Genomic DNA, 16213 nt, shown 5'->3' on the forward strand with positions numbered 1-16213 from the left:
GTAACTACTTTTTATTTTTGCTGTTCTCACTATGACTGTAATCAGTATTACCCTTATTTATAATAATATTGAATATAATTTTCTTGTTTTTGGACACTAGCTCCCACAATGTCGCTTTGACATAGTATCTCACTATGAACCTCTGACTGGCTGGGAACTCATTATGTGATCAGGGTGGCCTTGAACAGAGATTCACCTGCCACTGCCTCCCAAATGCTGGGATTTATCATGCATGTGTGTTTTTAAAATTTGTATTTCCTTTTTATTAAAATGATTTTTTATTCTTTTGCTGTTTTCTAAGTGATATTTTTACCAAACAATTTTTAAGACTGTTTTATACATTATTGTTATATAGGTAAAAAGTATTTGCTCTTAAACCCCAGATCGTGTTTCTATTCCTTCAACAGAGATTTGGGCAGCAAACAGTTTTAATTTTTATGAAGTCCATTGTATAAATATTTCCTCTTCAGGATTGTGGTTTTGAAGTAATATCTAGGAAAATTTTGGAAGAAGTCCTAGCCTCTAAAATTTTCTCCTATTTTTCTAAAAGTTTTATCATATATATTTTATATTTAAGTCAATGACCCAATTTGTTTATTTTTGTAAAATGGGCAAAGTTCAAGCTAAGATCTCTTATTTCTCTATAGCTATCCATTACTCTCACAGTATCAAGACTGCCCTCCATTTAATTGCTTTTCTCATTATTACTTTGTCATGTACATCCATGTCAAAAATAATTGATTACAATGACTAAAGGTACATTGTGCTCCATCTGGTCTGTTGATTTTTACATGATCTTTTGTTTGGATCCAGCATGTCCCCCAAAGACTCATAAATTCAATATTTGGTCCACAGCAAGGCATTATGGGAATGTAGTAGAACATCAATGACATAAACTTAGAGGGAATTCTGAGTCACTGGGTGACATTCCCTAGAACACTGTAGAATGTTCTTTCTCTTTGCCTCTCTCTTTCTCCCATGCCTGCTTCCTGATCATCATTAATTACATGGCTTTCTCTGCCACATGACACCATCATGATGGACTTACTCACTGAAGGTGGGCTAAATAAAGCTCAGCCAACTGAGCATGGACTCTTACCTTCAGATCTGTGTAACAAAATTAACTGTCCAGTTTTAAGAGTTGCTTTATATCAGATTAGTGACAGTCATGTAAAGCTGACTATCACAAAGTATCTACCCTTGTACTAGCATAACACAATCTTCATTATTACAGTTATATAATAACTAAAAAATGTCTAGTGACACCTCCTAATTTGTTATGCCTTAACTATGTAATGGTATCCTTTACTTTGTTATCCTTTAATACATATTTTTTATCATGGTGCTCCTAACTTTAAATTTATAGTTTAGAAAGATATCATTTATATAAAATATTAATTTGTTCAGAATTATATTAAATAAGGAAAAGGATCTGGGAGAAGTAACATCTTCCATGTGTTTTATCTTCTGATTTATGAGTGTAGTTCTCTCCATTACTTAACTTTTTGTCTTCTCTCTTTAGTGATTACTAGTTTCAGCATACAAATCTTATCTGTATTTAATAGATTGATACCTAATAATTATACTTTTGAAATATTATAAGTGGTATACAGTATTTCATATTCACTGCCAGGTTTCACAAAATAAAATTAATTTTATATGTCTGTCTTACGTGTTATTTTCTGTTAATGCATAGAATTTCTGAGTTATGTCATGCATTCTAGAGTTTCTGTGTAAACAATTATGTCATCTGAACATAAGGACATTTGTCTTTCCTTACAATATGTCTGAACTGAATATTTCCTGGAAATCTCCAGTAAGACCAGTTGAGCCTTGAAATGTCACTTTTAGGAAAAAAATATTATTAGTTGCATTTTCTTATTAGTAACAAAACCAAATCAAAATATCTGTTTTTAATGTATACCTATGTGCTTTTCAAGTAACTGGCTTATTTATGTATTTATATATGTTCTTAGAATCTACATATAGTAATTTTGATAGCCATAACTTCTTGAATATCTCCTGCTTTAGTCCTGCTGGTGATTTCTGTTTCTTCTCTTTTTCTTTCATGTCAGTTTTTAAATACATAAAATCAATTAATTAAATAATGAAAACACGAAGACATAATAGAAAACCTATTAATCCTTATATAAGTAAGAAAGATGTCAAGGTTAAGGTGATTAAATTATGAATAATTATAGAATTGTATGAATCTTAAAAATTACTTCAAGCCCTTTAAAACTGGATATGACATGAAGATTATTCTGAAGGATTCATTTTTACTATATCATAATCAACCTTACTTTTTAAACTGTCCATTCTAGCACTTATTCCATTCTACTAAAATGTGAGAACTTTTCTGGGACAAGTGTATTGATCAACCAGCCCGAGTATTTCAAATTGTTTTTAAATATATTGACAAATGTAGTCCTAGCCAATAAAGAGATCATTTCTATAACTTCTGTGACTTGGGAGACAGTGCAGAAGAGTCAATTAAGTCCCACTTGAATGCTTTCCTAGGGAGAGCACACTGTCTCAAATTAAAAAGCTTTCTTGGCTACCAGATATCCCTTGGTATAGTTTTCTAATGCTAAATCAGTGTTTGCATATTTTCTTACTATGGCCTTTTGATAGTAACATTTCTTGAAGTTTCTACTTCTTAATAGGAAAACCTAAATATTAAAAAATTGGTAAAGTTGAATTTATATGTCCGTAGTACCCTTTATCATATTCTGAATAAATCAGTTAAGGTATTCTTGAATGCTTTGAGTGTATCTTTTTTGTTTGTTTGTTTTTTTCGAAACAGGGTGTCTCTGTGTAGCTTTGCGCCTTTCCTGGAACTCACTCTGTAGCCCAGGCTGGCCTCGAATTCACAGAGATCCGCCTGGCTCTGCCTCCCGAGTGCTGGGATTAAAGGTGTGCACCACCACCGCCCGGCTGCTTTGAGTGTATCTTACATGCACCAACCTAATCCTCTATAATTCACTATTTCTTCCATTGGCTGTTTAAAAATTTCCTTGACTATCCAAGAAATGCTGAAGTAGGTTAACAATAACTATACCATCACAATGATTTTTGTAATTCTTGACTATCTAGAAAACTCCAACAGCCTAAGAATTTTAACAGTTTATATGTCTTTAATTGGTCTTGGGTTAATTGTGTCTAAGAAGGAGTATGAGGTGGTATATAAAAAAAAATAGTTGAAGATAATTCCAGATGGTATGAATTACAGAGTGGCTTACACAGTTGCAAAAGTGAAAAAGATTATCATGAACTGATATGGTTAGCCTGGGACATTCCATTTCAGATAGAATACAGCTAGATAGAAATCAAAGGAGACAAACAGGTGGAGTGAACCAATGCAAAGAAATGGATGCTTTAAAGCCACTTAAACAACATAATCAGAAGAGTGGTGCCATCAAAGGTGAGTTTTAGAGACAGTACTCTGACAGTATATGCTGTGGACGACTTTAGAAATTGAGGATCACAGAAAGACACATGAACAATCTATTAAAGACACAACTGTGTCAAGTACTTTTGATGAAAATGAAGTTAATTTATATTGGGAGGAAGACCTTATAGATGTGAGAATTACTTAACTGTGGGGAATATCTAGGTTTGGTGAGTGGATTGCTGGCAATTTCATCCACTATCCTTAGTTAAAGAAGGACAAAAAAGTTTTAAAAGTTCACAACTTCATATATTGACTTATAACTTGACAAGTATCCAATACTGTTAGAAATGTTACCATTCAAGAGCTGGCCACAAATATCTTGGGCTTGAGAAAGACATTTCTATAGTTTTTATAATGTCAGGAACATACATACACATACTATTATATAATATTATATATTATATGTAGTTGTATTATATCCATACATGATGGTAATAAAAATAGAATATGTACTATATGTGTATTATATTATAGCCATAATTGTGCTAATATTTTATTTGTGATGAAATGTGGTGATATTTTATTCGTATGTTAATAAATAAAGTTTGTCTGGAGATCAGAGGAAATACCAAGCCATTTTAGGTAAACACAAAAGTGTCGTGACACATACCATAGAGACCTGGAGGTCTGTACAGACAGGCAGTAACAAGGAAGTGAGGTATCTGGGCTAAGAGCCAATGAAAGGGCAGAATAGCAAGGCCATAAAGGCATGGGTAGACAGGAAGTAGCTCACTTTGGAAGCTGCGGCGTGGTGAGGTAAGATTAGTTGGTGGCTATTCCTATGTCCCTGATCTCTAAGGCTTTTAGCCCTATATTTGGCTTAATGTTTTTTTATTTAATAAGACTGCCTAGAAATTCATGTATACATAATGGTAATAAAATATACAATCAGTAGATAAATAGCATAGAGAGTATAGACAACAGGAATAGCCTGAATAATCCCAGATACCAGCAAGAGTTAATAGGAGAATGCTTACAAAAGTGACAGAATCAGAGGCAGCAGAAGGGAAATGGGAAAACACCCAATCCTGGTGATCACCAAAGGCAAGTGATGCTCTTCTCTAAAAGTCCATTGCTGACTGTGCATGGAGTAAGAACATGAGGAGTCAGAAACCTCTGCTGAGTTAATAACAAGGAAGGAAGTTGGTAATCACTGAATGTTAGTTCTATAAACTACAATTCTAGAAACTACAGTTGGAATTTTTCATATTTAATGGTGTCAAACCTATTTCTTCCTATAGTTACCCTGGCATACACCTAGCTCAGGCATTAATATTTTAAATTAGAAATATGATTTGACATTCACTCACAATAAACTATTACTATGTTATGTTTTCTATAAGTTATCAAGCTTATCAAAACTACTCTGCTCAGTATGAAAATTTTATTTTGTGTTTACATATTCTCCAAACATCCTCTTCTAACGCATTTTAAAGTCAAATGTACTCTCACTATCTCTCTTAGTCAGGGTTTGTATTACTGTGATAAGACATCATCACTAAAATCAGCTTGGACAGGAAAGGGTTTATTTCAGTTTTCAACTATCAGGTCACAGTCCATCACTAAGAGAAGTCAAGACAGAAGCTCATGACAGCCTGGGCAGTAGGAATTGATGCAGAAGCCAAAGAGGACCATGGCTTACTAACTGCTCTTTATGGCTTGCTCAGAATGTTTTCTTGAGTAACTCAGTACCACCTGCCCGTGTGTGACACTACCTCCCTGTGAACTGGGACCAACAAAATCAATCTTTAATCCAGAAAATGTCCTACAGAGTTGCCTATAGGCAGTCTGATGGAAGCAGTTTTTTCAACCGAGGATCCTCTTCTGATATTAATCTAGCTTGTGTCAAGTTGATAAAAAACTAATGAGCTCACTATCCATACAAAAATACTGTTACATGTGAGTGTATACTTGCTGAATTCCAATGGTCAATATAAAATAACTTTTCTTTTTTAATAGCTTAAACAGATGTCTAACATTTCAAGAGTCAGTTTTCTCTTTACAATTTTAACAAAATGAGTTGCATATACTTTTCCTTAGGTAATTACTTTCTTAAAGTAAGAAAGAATATTATATAAAGTAAAGAGAGCCTTGTTTTCAATCATAATAATGAGGACCAACATGGGCACAGGGGGTTGGGCTATATCTAGAAAGACAATAGGAGTTGGGATATAATAATGAGTGGTATCCTGGATTGTTGCTGTTGAAATTGTTTAAATATTGTAATGATTGGAGAGTGAGAGTCACAGGGCCAAAAGTAGGGTAAGAAGGAATTCTACTTCATTATAAAAGCTCACAGTAATTATGATCTATTAATGCACTAGAAATTGCAATATGGACAGTGCAGGACCTCAATAAAAGAGCTTCTACAATGAACAATATTGAGAGAATCAAAGAGTAGCCACACACACTTTCTAAAACTACTTCTGTACTATTATCCAGAGACTTCTGAAGTAACACGATTAAAGATTATTGGAGTAATTTCATTCTTCTAAAATGTAGTTATTTCAATTTCATTGGACAAATCAAGTTAATATATACCATGCTTATTAAATATGTAGAAAGAGGATTTGTGTGAAAAAGGTAAAAGGCAATAGGAGAAGAAGAGGCGGATGAGAATGGAGTTAGACAAGACAAGGAAGAATTATCAAAATAGCAGTTATATTTATAAGTGAAATTTTAAGCAGGAATTATGTATAAAAGAGTAATTCCATAATCAAGAAGTACAAATCTTTCTTAAGATAAAAATATTAAGATGCAAAAATTGAGATAATAGATATCACAAAAGACAAAAATAGAAACGACAATGAATAAAAATTATATGTCTAATTTGTGATGGATTAGACACCAAGTTACACAGTGTAAAATAAATTAATAAATGATGGTATGGAAATATGCCTAGTAGTAGTGTAGGCAATGGCATATAGATAATTAAAATATGGACTAAGATTTAAAGTTAGGTGAATGAGTAACCAATCAATTTAGCATGGACTTCTGAGTCAAAACAATTGCATGCTTAAAGGAAAAAGATACAATGAAGATATGATTTAGTACTTTTCTCCTACACAACATAACCCACTATTTTAAAAGATATTTCTATATGAAACAAACAAAAAATAAAAACTCAATTATTGATTCATTTTTTCAAGATACTTCTGTTAGGTTTTGATTCTTAGGTTTAAAAAGGCATAGAATATTTGAAAACTGAATGCAACATTTGCCACAAATTTATATTATAAATTTATGTATTAATATTGAATGGGCCATATTACTTGATGAACATTCAATAAAACTATTAATTTAAATGTTGAAAATGCTGAGCTGAGATAATCACATATATACTCTAAAGTACTTTTCAAATGAGTATTGAACAAAAGTATATTTAATTTCACAAAATCAGAACCATCTCTAAAGGGTAGTTGAAGAGTCTGAGAAAATGGCTCTTACTTTGCAGCCTAACATTTTGTGGACAGGTGTTGGCAGACCCTCACATAGGAATAAGGCTGTTCTCTCTAGAAACATCTCTTGATAACATTATAATGCTTCAAAAGGCAGGAAATACCTAAGCTGAAGATAAAAATAGGAAAGAAGAGGTATAGCAAAGGGAACTGGGAGGAGTGGAGGGAGAGGAGGCTGTGGTGATGTATTGTGTCCCCCAATATACTGTGTCTCCAAACATAATTTGCCTGGAGATCAGAGGAAAAAGCTAGCCACTGTATAGAAGTCAGGCAATGGTAGCACATGCCTTTAATCTAATCACTTGGCAGACAGGGATCTGTCTGGATCTCTGTCAGTTCAAGGCCATACTGGGAACAGAGCCAGGCATGGTGGCACATGCCTTAAATTCCAACACTAGTTAACCATGGAGGTCTGGAGGTCTGTACAGACAGGAACTGACAGAGCTGGGCAGGAAGAGGAGGTGATGTAGCTGGACAGAGAGAGCAAATCAGGTGGCAGAACAGCAAAGCATATAGGCATGGGTAGACAGGAAGTAGCTCATCAAGGGAAGCTGTGGAGTTGGTGAGGTGAGGTTAGCTGTGGCTTTCCTCTCTATTTCCCTGATCTCTCAGGTTTTTACCCCTATACCTGGCTCCGTGGTTTTATTTAATAAGATCCTTTAGAAACTTGTCTACAGGAGGCTGCTGTTGGAATGTATTTTATGAGAGAACAAAAAGAAAAGAACACAGCTTATAAGCCTAGCTGTTAGAACCCATACCATCAACTTTGGATTCAAGTCTGGACCCACACTATAAAAAACAGTTTTTATGGAAACATATTAACAAAACAAGACAGTTTAAGAAATCAGATTATGGAGCGATATTAGGGAGGCTTCTGTTTCCAACTGAGAACAAGAAAATGGTACTGGATTTGTGCTATGTCAAAACAGCCATAGGATAACATAACCCAAAGTGTCCTCAGACATTCAACAGCTACCATAAAATTGGGTGTTTAATGTGGTGAGAGGAAAGATCTAAAAATCACTAGTCTGTCTCCAAAATGATAAAAAGTAACAACAAAAGATAACAACATTCCAAATGGTACAATAATCATAAAACCTATGTATTTCAAATTCTTCACATCATAACCTATAGAAACAGTTTCTTAATTTAAGCTTTATCTGATTAGTGATGAGAATATGTCCATAAATAAAATATATTCCTTTGACGGTACGTAGAAAGAATTTAGAAAGAACTCTTTCGAAGGGTATTGTGCAGTAAGTTCTTTATCTGGAAATTACTGCCCCTTCTACATGCTTTTGTTAGTTTTTCTTTGGCCAGTATGCTAGAGAGGATGGCTCCTGGAGTTTTGATGATAAAATAATTCACATTCTCATTTAGATAAAATTGCCTCAGGATAACTCAAACAGTTGTCCAAATAAACTTTCTTCGCAGGAGTGCTATTTGTTTGAATGCAGGTGGAAACGCTGCAAAGGTTTTTCACAAGAGCTTTCAGTGTTTGGATACTGCCTCACATATATTTATGCTTTCATTTCATTTCTTCATTAATATTTAAGTACAAATTAATCAGACATTATTGTTTGAAAATAATTATAAATGATATATATTGCTACACTAGAGCAAATTATTCATACTCTGGTTCTATTCAGGCTAAAATATGTCTTTAAAATGGCCATAGGTATACATATATACATATGTAGGTAACAATAATTAATGAAAAAGAGCAAGGAGGGGTATATGGAAGAGTTTGGAAGGAGGGAAGTAAAGGGAAAATAATAAATAATATAATCATCAAAAAATTTTTAAAGGTTTTTTAATGTGTCCTAAGCAAATAATTTGCAATTCATGACTGATAGTAGGATATGACTTAATTCTGAAACATCTTCATCATCACTGTTAGGTTTATAGCTTATTATGTAAATATTAAGAGATGTCTGTGTAACTGCTACAAACATAGAAATGAAAGAAAAATATCTTAAACAATCCAAGTAATAAAATATTCAAGAGAACATATGGGAGATAGTTTGGCATTCAATGCAACTTAACCTTTAATTTCTGCAACTTACTGTAATAACTAATTCAAATTATTACATATTTTACTTTTTATGTAAAATTCCACAAATTTTCCATGTCTAGATTAAAGAATTAAAGTGATGAATTATGGGAGCAGGAGGTTCCAGCTGGAATAGGAACAGAGTGGGAGAGCAAGGAAAGACATAGCATGATAAATGAAGACACCATGGGAATAGATAGAAACAGAGTGCTAGGGAGGTTCCCAGGAATCCACAAGGATGACTCCACCATAGACTACTGGCAATAGTTGAGAGGGTGCCTGAGCTGGCCTACTCTGGTGATCGAATGGCTGAATACCCTAACTGTCATCATAGAACCCTTATCCAGTGACTGATGGAAGCAGATGCAGAGATCCACATCCAGATCCCAGGCAGAGCTCCAGGAGTCCAATCAATGAGAGAGAGGAAGGATTCAATGAGCAAGGGATGTAGAGACCATGACTGGAAAAAGTACAGAGACAACTAGCCAAACTAGTGGAAACACATGAACTGTGGACCAATAGCCGAGGAGCCTCCATGGTACTAGACTAGTTCCTCTGGATAGGTGAGGCAGTTGTTTAGCTTGAACTGTTTAGGGGGCCCAGGCAGTGGGATCGGCACCTGGCCCTAGTGCATGACCTGGCTTTTTGGAGCCTAATGCCTATGGTGAGTCACTTTGTGCAGCCTTGGTGCAGGGGGGAGAGGCTTGGATCTGCCTCAACTGAATATACCAGGCTCTGCTGACTCCCCAGGGGAGACCCTGCCTTTGAGGAGGCAGGAAGTGAGGGGTGGGTTGGGGGAGAATGCTGGGGGGTGGGAGGAGGGAGGACAGAGGAATCAAGGAATCTGTGGTTGGTATGTAAAATGAATAGAAAATCTCTTAATAAAAATATTTATTTGAATAAAAATAAAGTGATGAATTATAATTTTTGTTTCAGGCAGTATTTCTTAAGTTAAATTTTATTACTTAATAATAGCATTCCTAATGTTTTTACTGAGACACAAGTAACAAAGATGAAAGAAAAGAAATAGTTAATTTCACTGATTTAATACATATTTCAAGGAGAAAAGGTGTACAACGTTACAACTTTTTTCATTTTTTATAGTATTTTTATATTATAATTAACTTAATTTCACATATCAGCCACGGATTCCCCTGTCCTCCCTCCTCCCACCTCCCAGCCCTCCCCTGCAGTCCACCCCTCACTCCCACCTCCTCCAAGGCAAGGTCTCCCCTGGGGAGTCAGCCCAGCCTGGCAGACTCAGCCAAGGCAGGTCCAGTCCCCTCCTCCCTACACCAAGGCTGAGCAAAGTGTCTCAGCATAGGCCTCAGGCTCCAAAAAGTCAGCCCATGCACAAAGGACAGGTCCTGGCTCCACTACCTGGGGGCCTCCCAAACAGTTCAAGCTAATCAACTGTCTCACTTATCCAGAGGGCCTGGTCCAGTTCCATGGGGGCTCCTCAGCCATTGGATCACAGTTCATGCCCTTCCACTAGTTTGGCTATTTGTCCCTGTGCTTCCTCCAACCATGGTCTCAACATCTCTCACTCATACAATCCCTCCTCTCTCTTGCCGATTGGACTCCCAGAGCTCCACATGGAGCTTGGCTGTGGATCTCTGCATCCACTTCCATCGGACACTGGATGAGAGTTCTATGATGACAGCCAGGGTGTTCGGCCATCCGATCACCAGAGCAGGTCAGCTTAGGCACTCTCTCGACCATTGCGATTAGTCTGCAGTGGGGGCATCTTTGTGGATTTCTGGGGACCTCTCTAGCACTCTGCTTCTTCCTATTGCTCTGGGGTCTTCATTCATCATGGTATCTCCCTCTCCACTCTCCCACACTGCTCCTGATCCAGCTGGGACCTCCCTCTCCCCTAAGCTCTCTTTCCCCTGACCCTCGCCCTCCATTACCCCTACCACTCCCAGTTTGCTCATGTAGCTCTCATCGTCTATTTTTCTGTCATTGGGCAATCAATGTGTCTTTCTTAGGGTCCTGTTTACTAGGTAGCCTCCCTGAAGTTGTGAGTTGCAGTCTGGTTATCCTTTGCTTTACATCTAGTATCCACTTATGAGTGACTACATACCATGTTTGTCTTTCTGAGTCTGGGTTACCTCACTCAGGATGATTTTTTCTACTTCCATCCATTTGCCTGTAAATCTCATGATGTCATTGTTTTTCTCTGCTGAGTACTACTCCATTGTGTATATGTACCACATTTTATTTATCCATTCTTCAGTTGAAGGGCATCTAGGTTGTTTCCAGGTTCTGGCTATTACAAATAATGCTATGAACATAGTTGAGCATGTGCCTTTGTGGTATCATTGAGCATTCCTTGGTTATATGCCCAAGAGTGGAATAGCTGGGTCTTGAGGGAGACTGATTCCCAATTTTCTAAGAAAGCACCATATTGATTTCCAAAGTGGCTGTACAAGCTTGCATTCCCATCAACAGTGGAGGAGAGTTCCCCTTCCTCCATATCCTCTCCAACATAAGCTGTCTTCAGTGTTTTTGATCTTAGCCATTCTGACGGATGAAATATGGAATCTCAGAGTTGTTTTGATTTGCATTTTCCTGATGATTAAGGATGTTGAGCAATTCCTTATATGTCTTTCAGCCATTTGAGCTTCTTCTGTTGAAAATTCTCTGTTTAGCTCTATAGCCCATTTTTTAATTGGACTGTTGGGTATTTTGATGTCTAATTTCTTTAGTTCTTTATATATTCTGGATATCAGCCCTCTGTTAGATGTGGGGTTGATGAAGATCTTTTCCCATTATGTAGGCTGTCATTTTTTCTTACTGACCATGTCCTTTGCCCTACAAAAGCTTCCATAGAGCTTATAAACACCTTCAGCAATGTAGCAGGATATAAGATTAACTCAAAAAAAAAATCAGTAGCCCTCCTATATACAAATTACAAATGGACTGAGAAAGAAATCAGAGATACATCACCCTTTACAATAGCCACAAATGATATAAAATACCTTGGGGTAACTCTAACTAAAGAAGTGAAGGACCTGTATGACAAGAACTTTAAGTCCCTGAAGAAAGAAATTGAAGAAGATGTCAGAAAATGGAAAGATCTCCTATGCTCATGGATAGGTAGGATTAACATAGTAAAAATGGCAATCTTACCAAAAGCAATCTACAGATTCAGTGCAACCCCCATCAAAATCCCAACACAATTCTTCACAGACCTGGAAAGAACAATACTCAATTTCATATGGAAAATCAAAAAACCCAGGATGGCCAAAACAACTTTTTTCTTAATGGCTATGAGACTAGTGCTAGTTTATAAAATATAAACTTATGTGAGCCATGGCCACAACTGTATATAACAAACTAAACTATTATATTTAAACATTGCTGTGAACATATCACTTCAGAGTTTTTATTATTGCATGACACAACAAGGGATCCATGATTTTGAATTATGTACTTATTTGTATTAGTTCCTTGACAGTTTCATGCAATGTGTTTTGATCATATTCAATCTCCTTCTCCAACTCCTCCCAGATCCTTCCCTCTCCCTCTGCATCCATCTTTGTCCTTTGCTGCTGTTCTTAAATCCTTCAAGACCAATTTGTGATGCCCAGATATTCTTGGATGTGTGGCCTTCCACTGGAGAGTGGTCTACTTACCAAGGGCTACACTCTCAGAGAAAACTGTCTCTTCCTCTCCTAGAAGCTGACAATTGCCAAGTGCTCCATGGCTAGTGGTGGAATTGTATGCCCCCCCTCACTCCCCCACTCCTGAGTTACTGGGTGTAGACAAATTGCTAAACAGTCTTATTAATAAGAAACACAGAGCCAGAAATTGAGGTTAAGACTGAGAGATCAGAGGTATAGGACAAGCCACAAGCCAACCTCACCTCACCCTGTTGATGTTCCACTTCCAAACAGACCTACTTCCTGTATACTCAATCCTATATACCTTTCTATTCTGCTAACTCATTTCCTTTCTCTGCCCAGCTAATTTACTTCCTCTTCCTGCCCAGCTCTGTCATTTCCTGTCTGTCTGTACAGACCTCCAGACCTTTATGGTTAACTACTGTTGGAATTTAAGGTATGTGCCACCATGCCTGGCTCTGTTCCCAGTGTAGCCTTGAGCTCACAGAGATCCAGACAGATCCCTGCCTCCCAAGTGACAGGATTAAAGATGTGTGCTATCATTGCCTGACTTCTATGTCTAATATAGTAGCTGGCTTTTTCCTCTGATCCTCAGATAAAATATCACCACAAGTGGGATTTGGTTTCACTTTGTCTTGCATATGTTCTGTGTGTGCTGTTACAACTGCTGCAAGTTCATATGTGCAGCTCCCTGCTTTGTACAGAGATAACGTTTCCTAGCAGTCATCTACTATCTCAGGATCTTACACTCTTTCAGCCTACCTTCCACAATAATCCTTGAGCCTGTTGCGGGGAATGAAGTATATTTTCCCTTTTGGCCTGAGCCCTCTGAAATCTCTTACTCTCTGCACTATGGCTAGTTGTGTTAAACGCTATCCACTGCAAGTAGAAAAATCACAGATAAGATTGAATGATTCATTGATCTTTGGGTATGATGATAAGTCATTAGAAGGAGGTCTCTATCAGATCCCTCTCCTTAGAGCTCTGGGAATCCTGCAGAAGAGGAGGTGGAAAGGTTGTAAGGGCCAGAGGGGATAGAGGACACCAACAGAACAAGTCCCTGAATCAACTGAGCAAGGCACATATGAGCTCATAGAGACTGAAGCAGCAAGCACAAGGCCAATACGACTCTGCACTAGGTCCTTTGCATATATATTACAGCTTTCAGCTTAGTATTTTAGTGGAAGCTTGACCGTGAGAAAGAGTAGGTCTCAAACTCTTGGGACTCTTTTCTTCATGTTGTTGGGTTGCTTGTCCAACTTTGATATGATAATTTTTGCTGCATCTTATTATATTTTATTTTGTCATGTTTGATTGTCATCTCTTAGAAGCCTGTTCTTTTCTAATAAGAGACAGAATGGGAGTGGATTCAGAGGAGAGGGGAGATGGGGAAGAATTGAGAGAAGTGGAGTGAGAGGAAACTATAATTAGGATATGTTGTATGAGAAAAGAATATATTTTCAGTAAAATGGGAAAAAAATGAAAAAAAATTTAGGGAAAATAAAAGAAAAAAAAGTTTATTTAAAGATAGTTTTTCTTCCCTCCCAACATGAGTTTGCCATTTTTCCAGGTGCCTCTAGTGAACGATGTGACTTCGAATTTGACCTTTGTGCCTGGAAGCAGGATCAGGATGAGGACATTGACTGGAGTCTGAAAGCAAGCAACATCCCAACTACAGGCATAGAGCCAGCTGTGGACCATACTCTCGGAAATTCTTCTGGTCATTACATCCTTCTCAAAAGCCTTTTCGCACAGCAACCCATGAAAGCAGCTATAATTTCAAGCCCAGTTATAAGCAAGAGAAGCAAAGACTGCAAGGTATGAAGGACAAATTCAGGAATCTTAAAACAACTACTGAAAAAGGTCATGTACAGAAATAAGAGTGCCTAAGACTAGAGAAGATGTGTATTCACACTTACTCAGCATAACATTTTTGAGGGGAAAAGGAATAAATAGGAATGATTATTAGAACTATTAGAGAAATTCTCTTATGAATATACTATACAGATTTCAGAATTTTAGAAATGACTGGAAAAATGCCATGGTTAACTACTCATGGTTATATATAATACAAAGTAAGCAAAATACCAGTTTTGTTCCTTCTAGGAGTTTTGTGGTTATGGAAACATGAGAACTTCATGATCACCACTAAGAAAAATAAATAATAGGCAATATATAAATAATATATCCAAGACTCTGAGGTAGTTAAAGCTATCTATAAAAGAGAGAAGTCTTTTCAGAGAGGGAAAGAGTAGATTTGGTCCTTAAAACAAGAAAGTAAAATTATAGGCAAGAAAAAACATGACTTCATAACCTATAAAAATTTGAATAAATGTCTAAGGTTTCTCAGCTAAAGGACTCAACATAATTAAATGTAATTTAAGGTACCAACTATAAAGTAAGCTCTTAGAAGTGATTGCTCTGTTTCTTGGCTTACAAGAGACTTTTAAATAAATATGCTACTTATTTGTAGTATGAGATAGATAACATTAAAATTATGTGACAGCATACATAATACTGAGTTGGATATTCCCCAATATTTGAACACTGACAGGAAGTAAATTACATTCAAAGAGGTTTTTGCTGAACACTTCAGGTTAGATGAAAGTTACACAATCTAAACTGTTACGATCTTCCTAACCATGCTCTTTGTTGTTCCATGCGCACAGTAAAGGTAGCTGTAACCCAAGGAGAACTGTGGATCAACCTTCATCATCGCCATCAGTCTTAATCCTTGGCAAACCTTTAGTTCATCAAAGGGGATTTTCTGTCTCATCCTAAGCTGACTTCACAATTGTATTCTCGCAGAGCAATCTCTGCTCTCAGCTGGGCAGTGAGGTTTTACAAAAGAGGAACTAGATGAGAGTTTTAGAGAAGAATGTGGTCAGACGTTTAGAATGGAAGTGAGAAATCACACAACAGGATTACACTTTCGTTTGGTACCAAATTGAAATTTAATAAAGCATCCTTTTTATATGCATTTTCTGTCTTGCAAAGAACTGACACTTTCTCAGAATTAAAAGCCTGACATACCAGATTTCGTATATGTTAAGTCTATGTCTATAAATTTAGATGAATCTATCCCTAGAAAAAAATCTCAAAATTGCAAGTTAGTCTACACATTTAATTAAATAGTAAAGCATGAAACATATAAAATTATAGTTTGACTTCCAAGCTTTTCTATTTCAGTATTTCCTATGAATGCTTAAAATAATTATTTTGTTGTAGTAACTAAAAAAAAATCTTATCCATCTCTATGTCCCTTTGGTCACCAAACTGCAGTTGCTCTTATTTAAAGCACGTGTCTGAGAATATTAAAGGATACCTGAAAATATCAAAATTTTAAGAGAAATGGCTGATTTTGTTAATATTCATGATATAGATTGAATACAAATAGGCAAGAAAAGGTCATCCTGAGAATTATTGGTTCTCTAGGATGAAAAGTATTTGTATGAGATAAGCGGAATGACCAGAAATTTTTGATAAAATTATCTGTGTTCTTTCACCTTATAGAATATCTTTAATCAAAGAAAATTAAATTGTTTTTTCTCTTTTATTTATGAAAGACAAGTAGCATGGAGAATATCAAAAGTGTTGAGAAAATGGAGATTTTATATAA

At 36.3% G+C, this 16213-nt stretch overlaps 1 protein-coding gene across 1 annotated transcript in view; it reads left to right on the forward strand.

Moving 5' to 3' along the window:
* The window catches only part of Malrd1 (MAM and LDL receptor class A domain containing 1), a 605236-nt gene that overhangs the window by 282866 nt on the left and 306157 nt on the right, over window positions 1–16213 (forward strand). The window contains exon 24 of the mRNA XM_052729219.1: window positions 14165–14412. Within this exon, the coding sequence (XP_052585179.1) occupies window positions 14165–14412 (248 nt within the window). The remainder of the gene's footprint in view (window positions 1–14164; window positions 14413–16213) is intronic.

This window comes from Peromyscus californicus, unplaced genomic scaffold (assembly GCF_007827085.1).
Source record: "Peromyscus californicus insignis strain IS unplaced genomic scaffold, ASM782708v3 Scaffold_8__1_contigs__length_139910024, whole genome shotgun sequence".
Taxonomy (NCBI): Eukaryota; Metazoa; Chordata; class Mammalia; order Rodentia; family Cricetidae; genus Peromyscus; species Peromyscus californicus.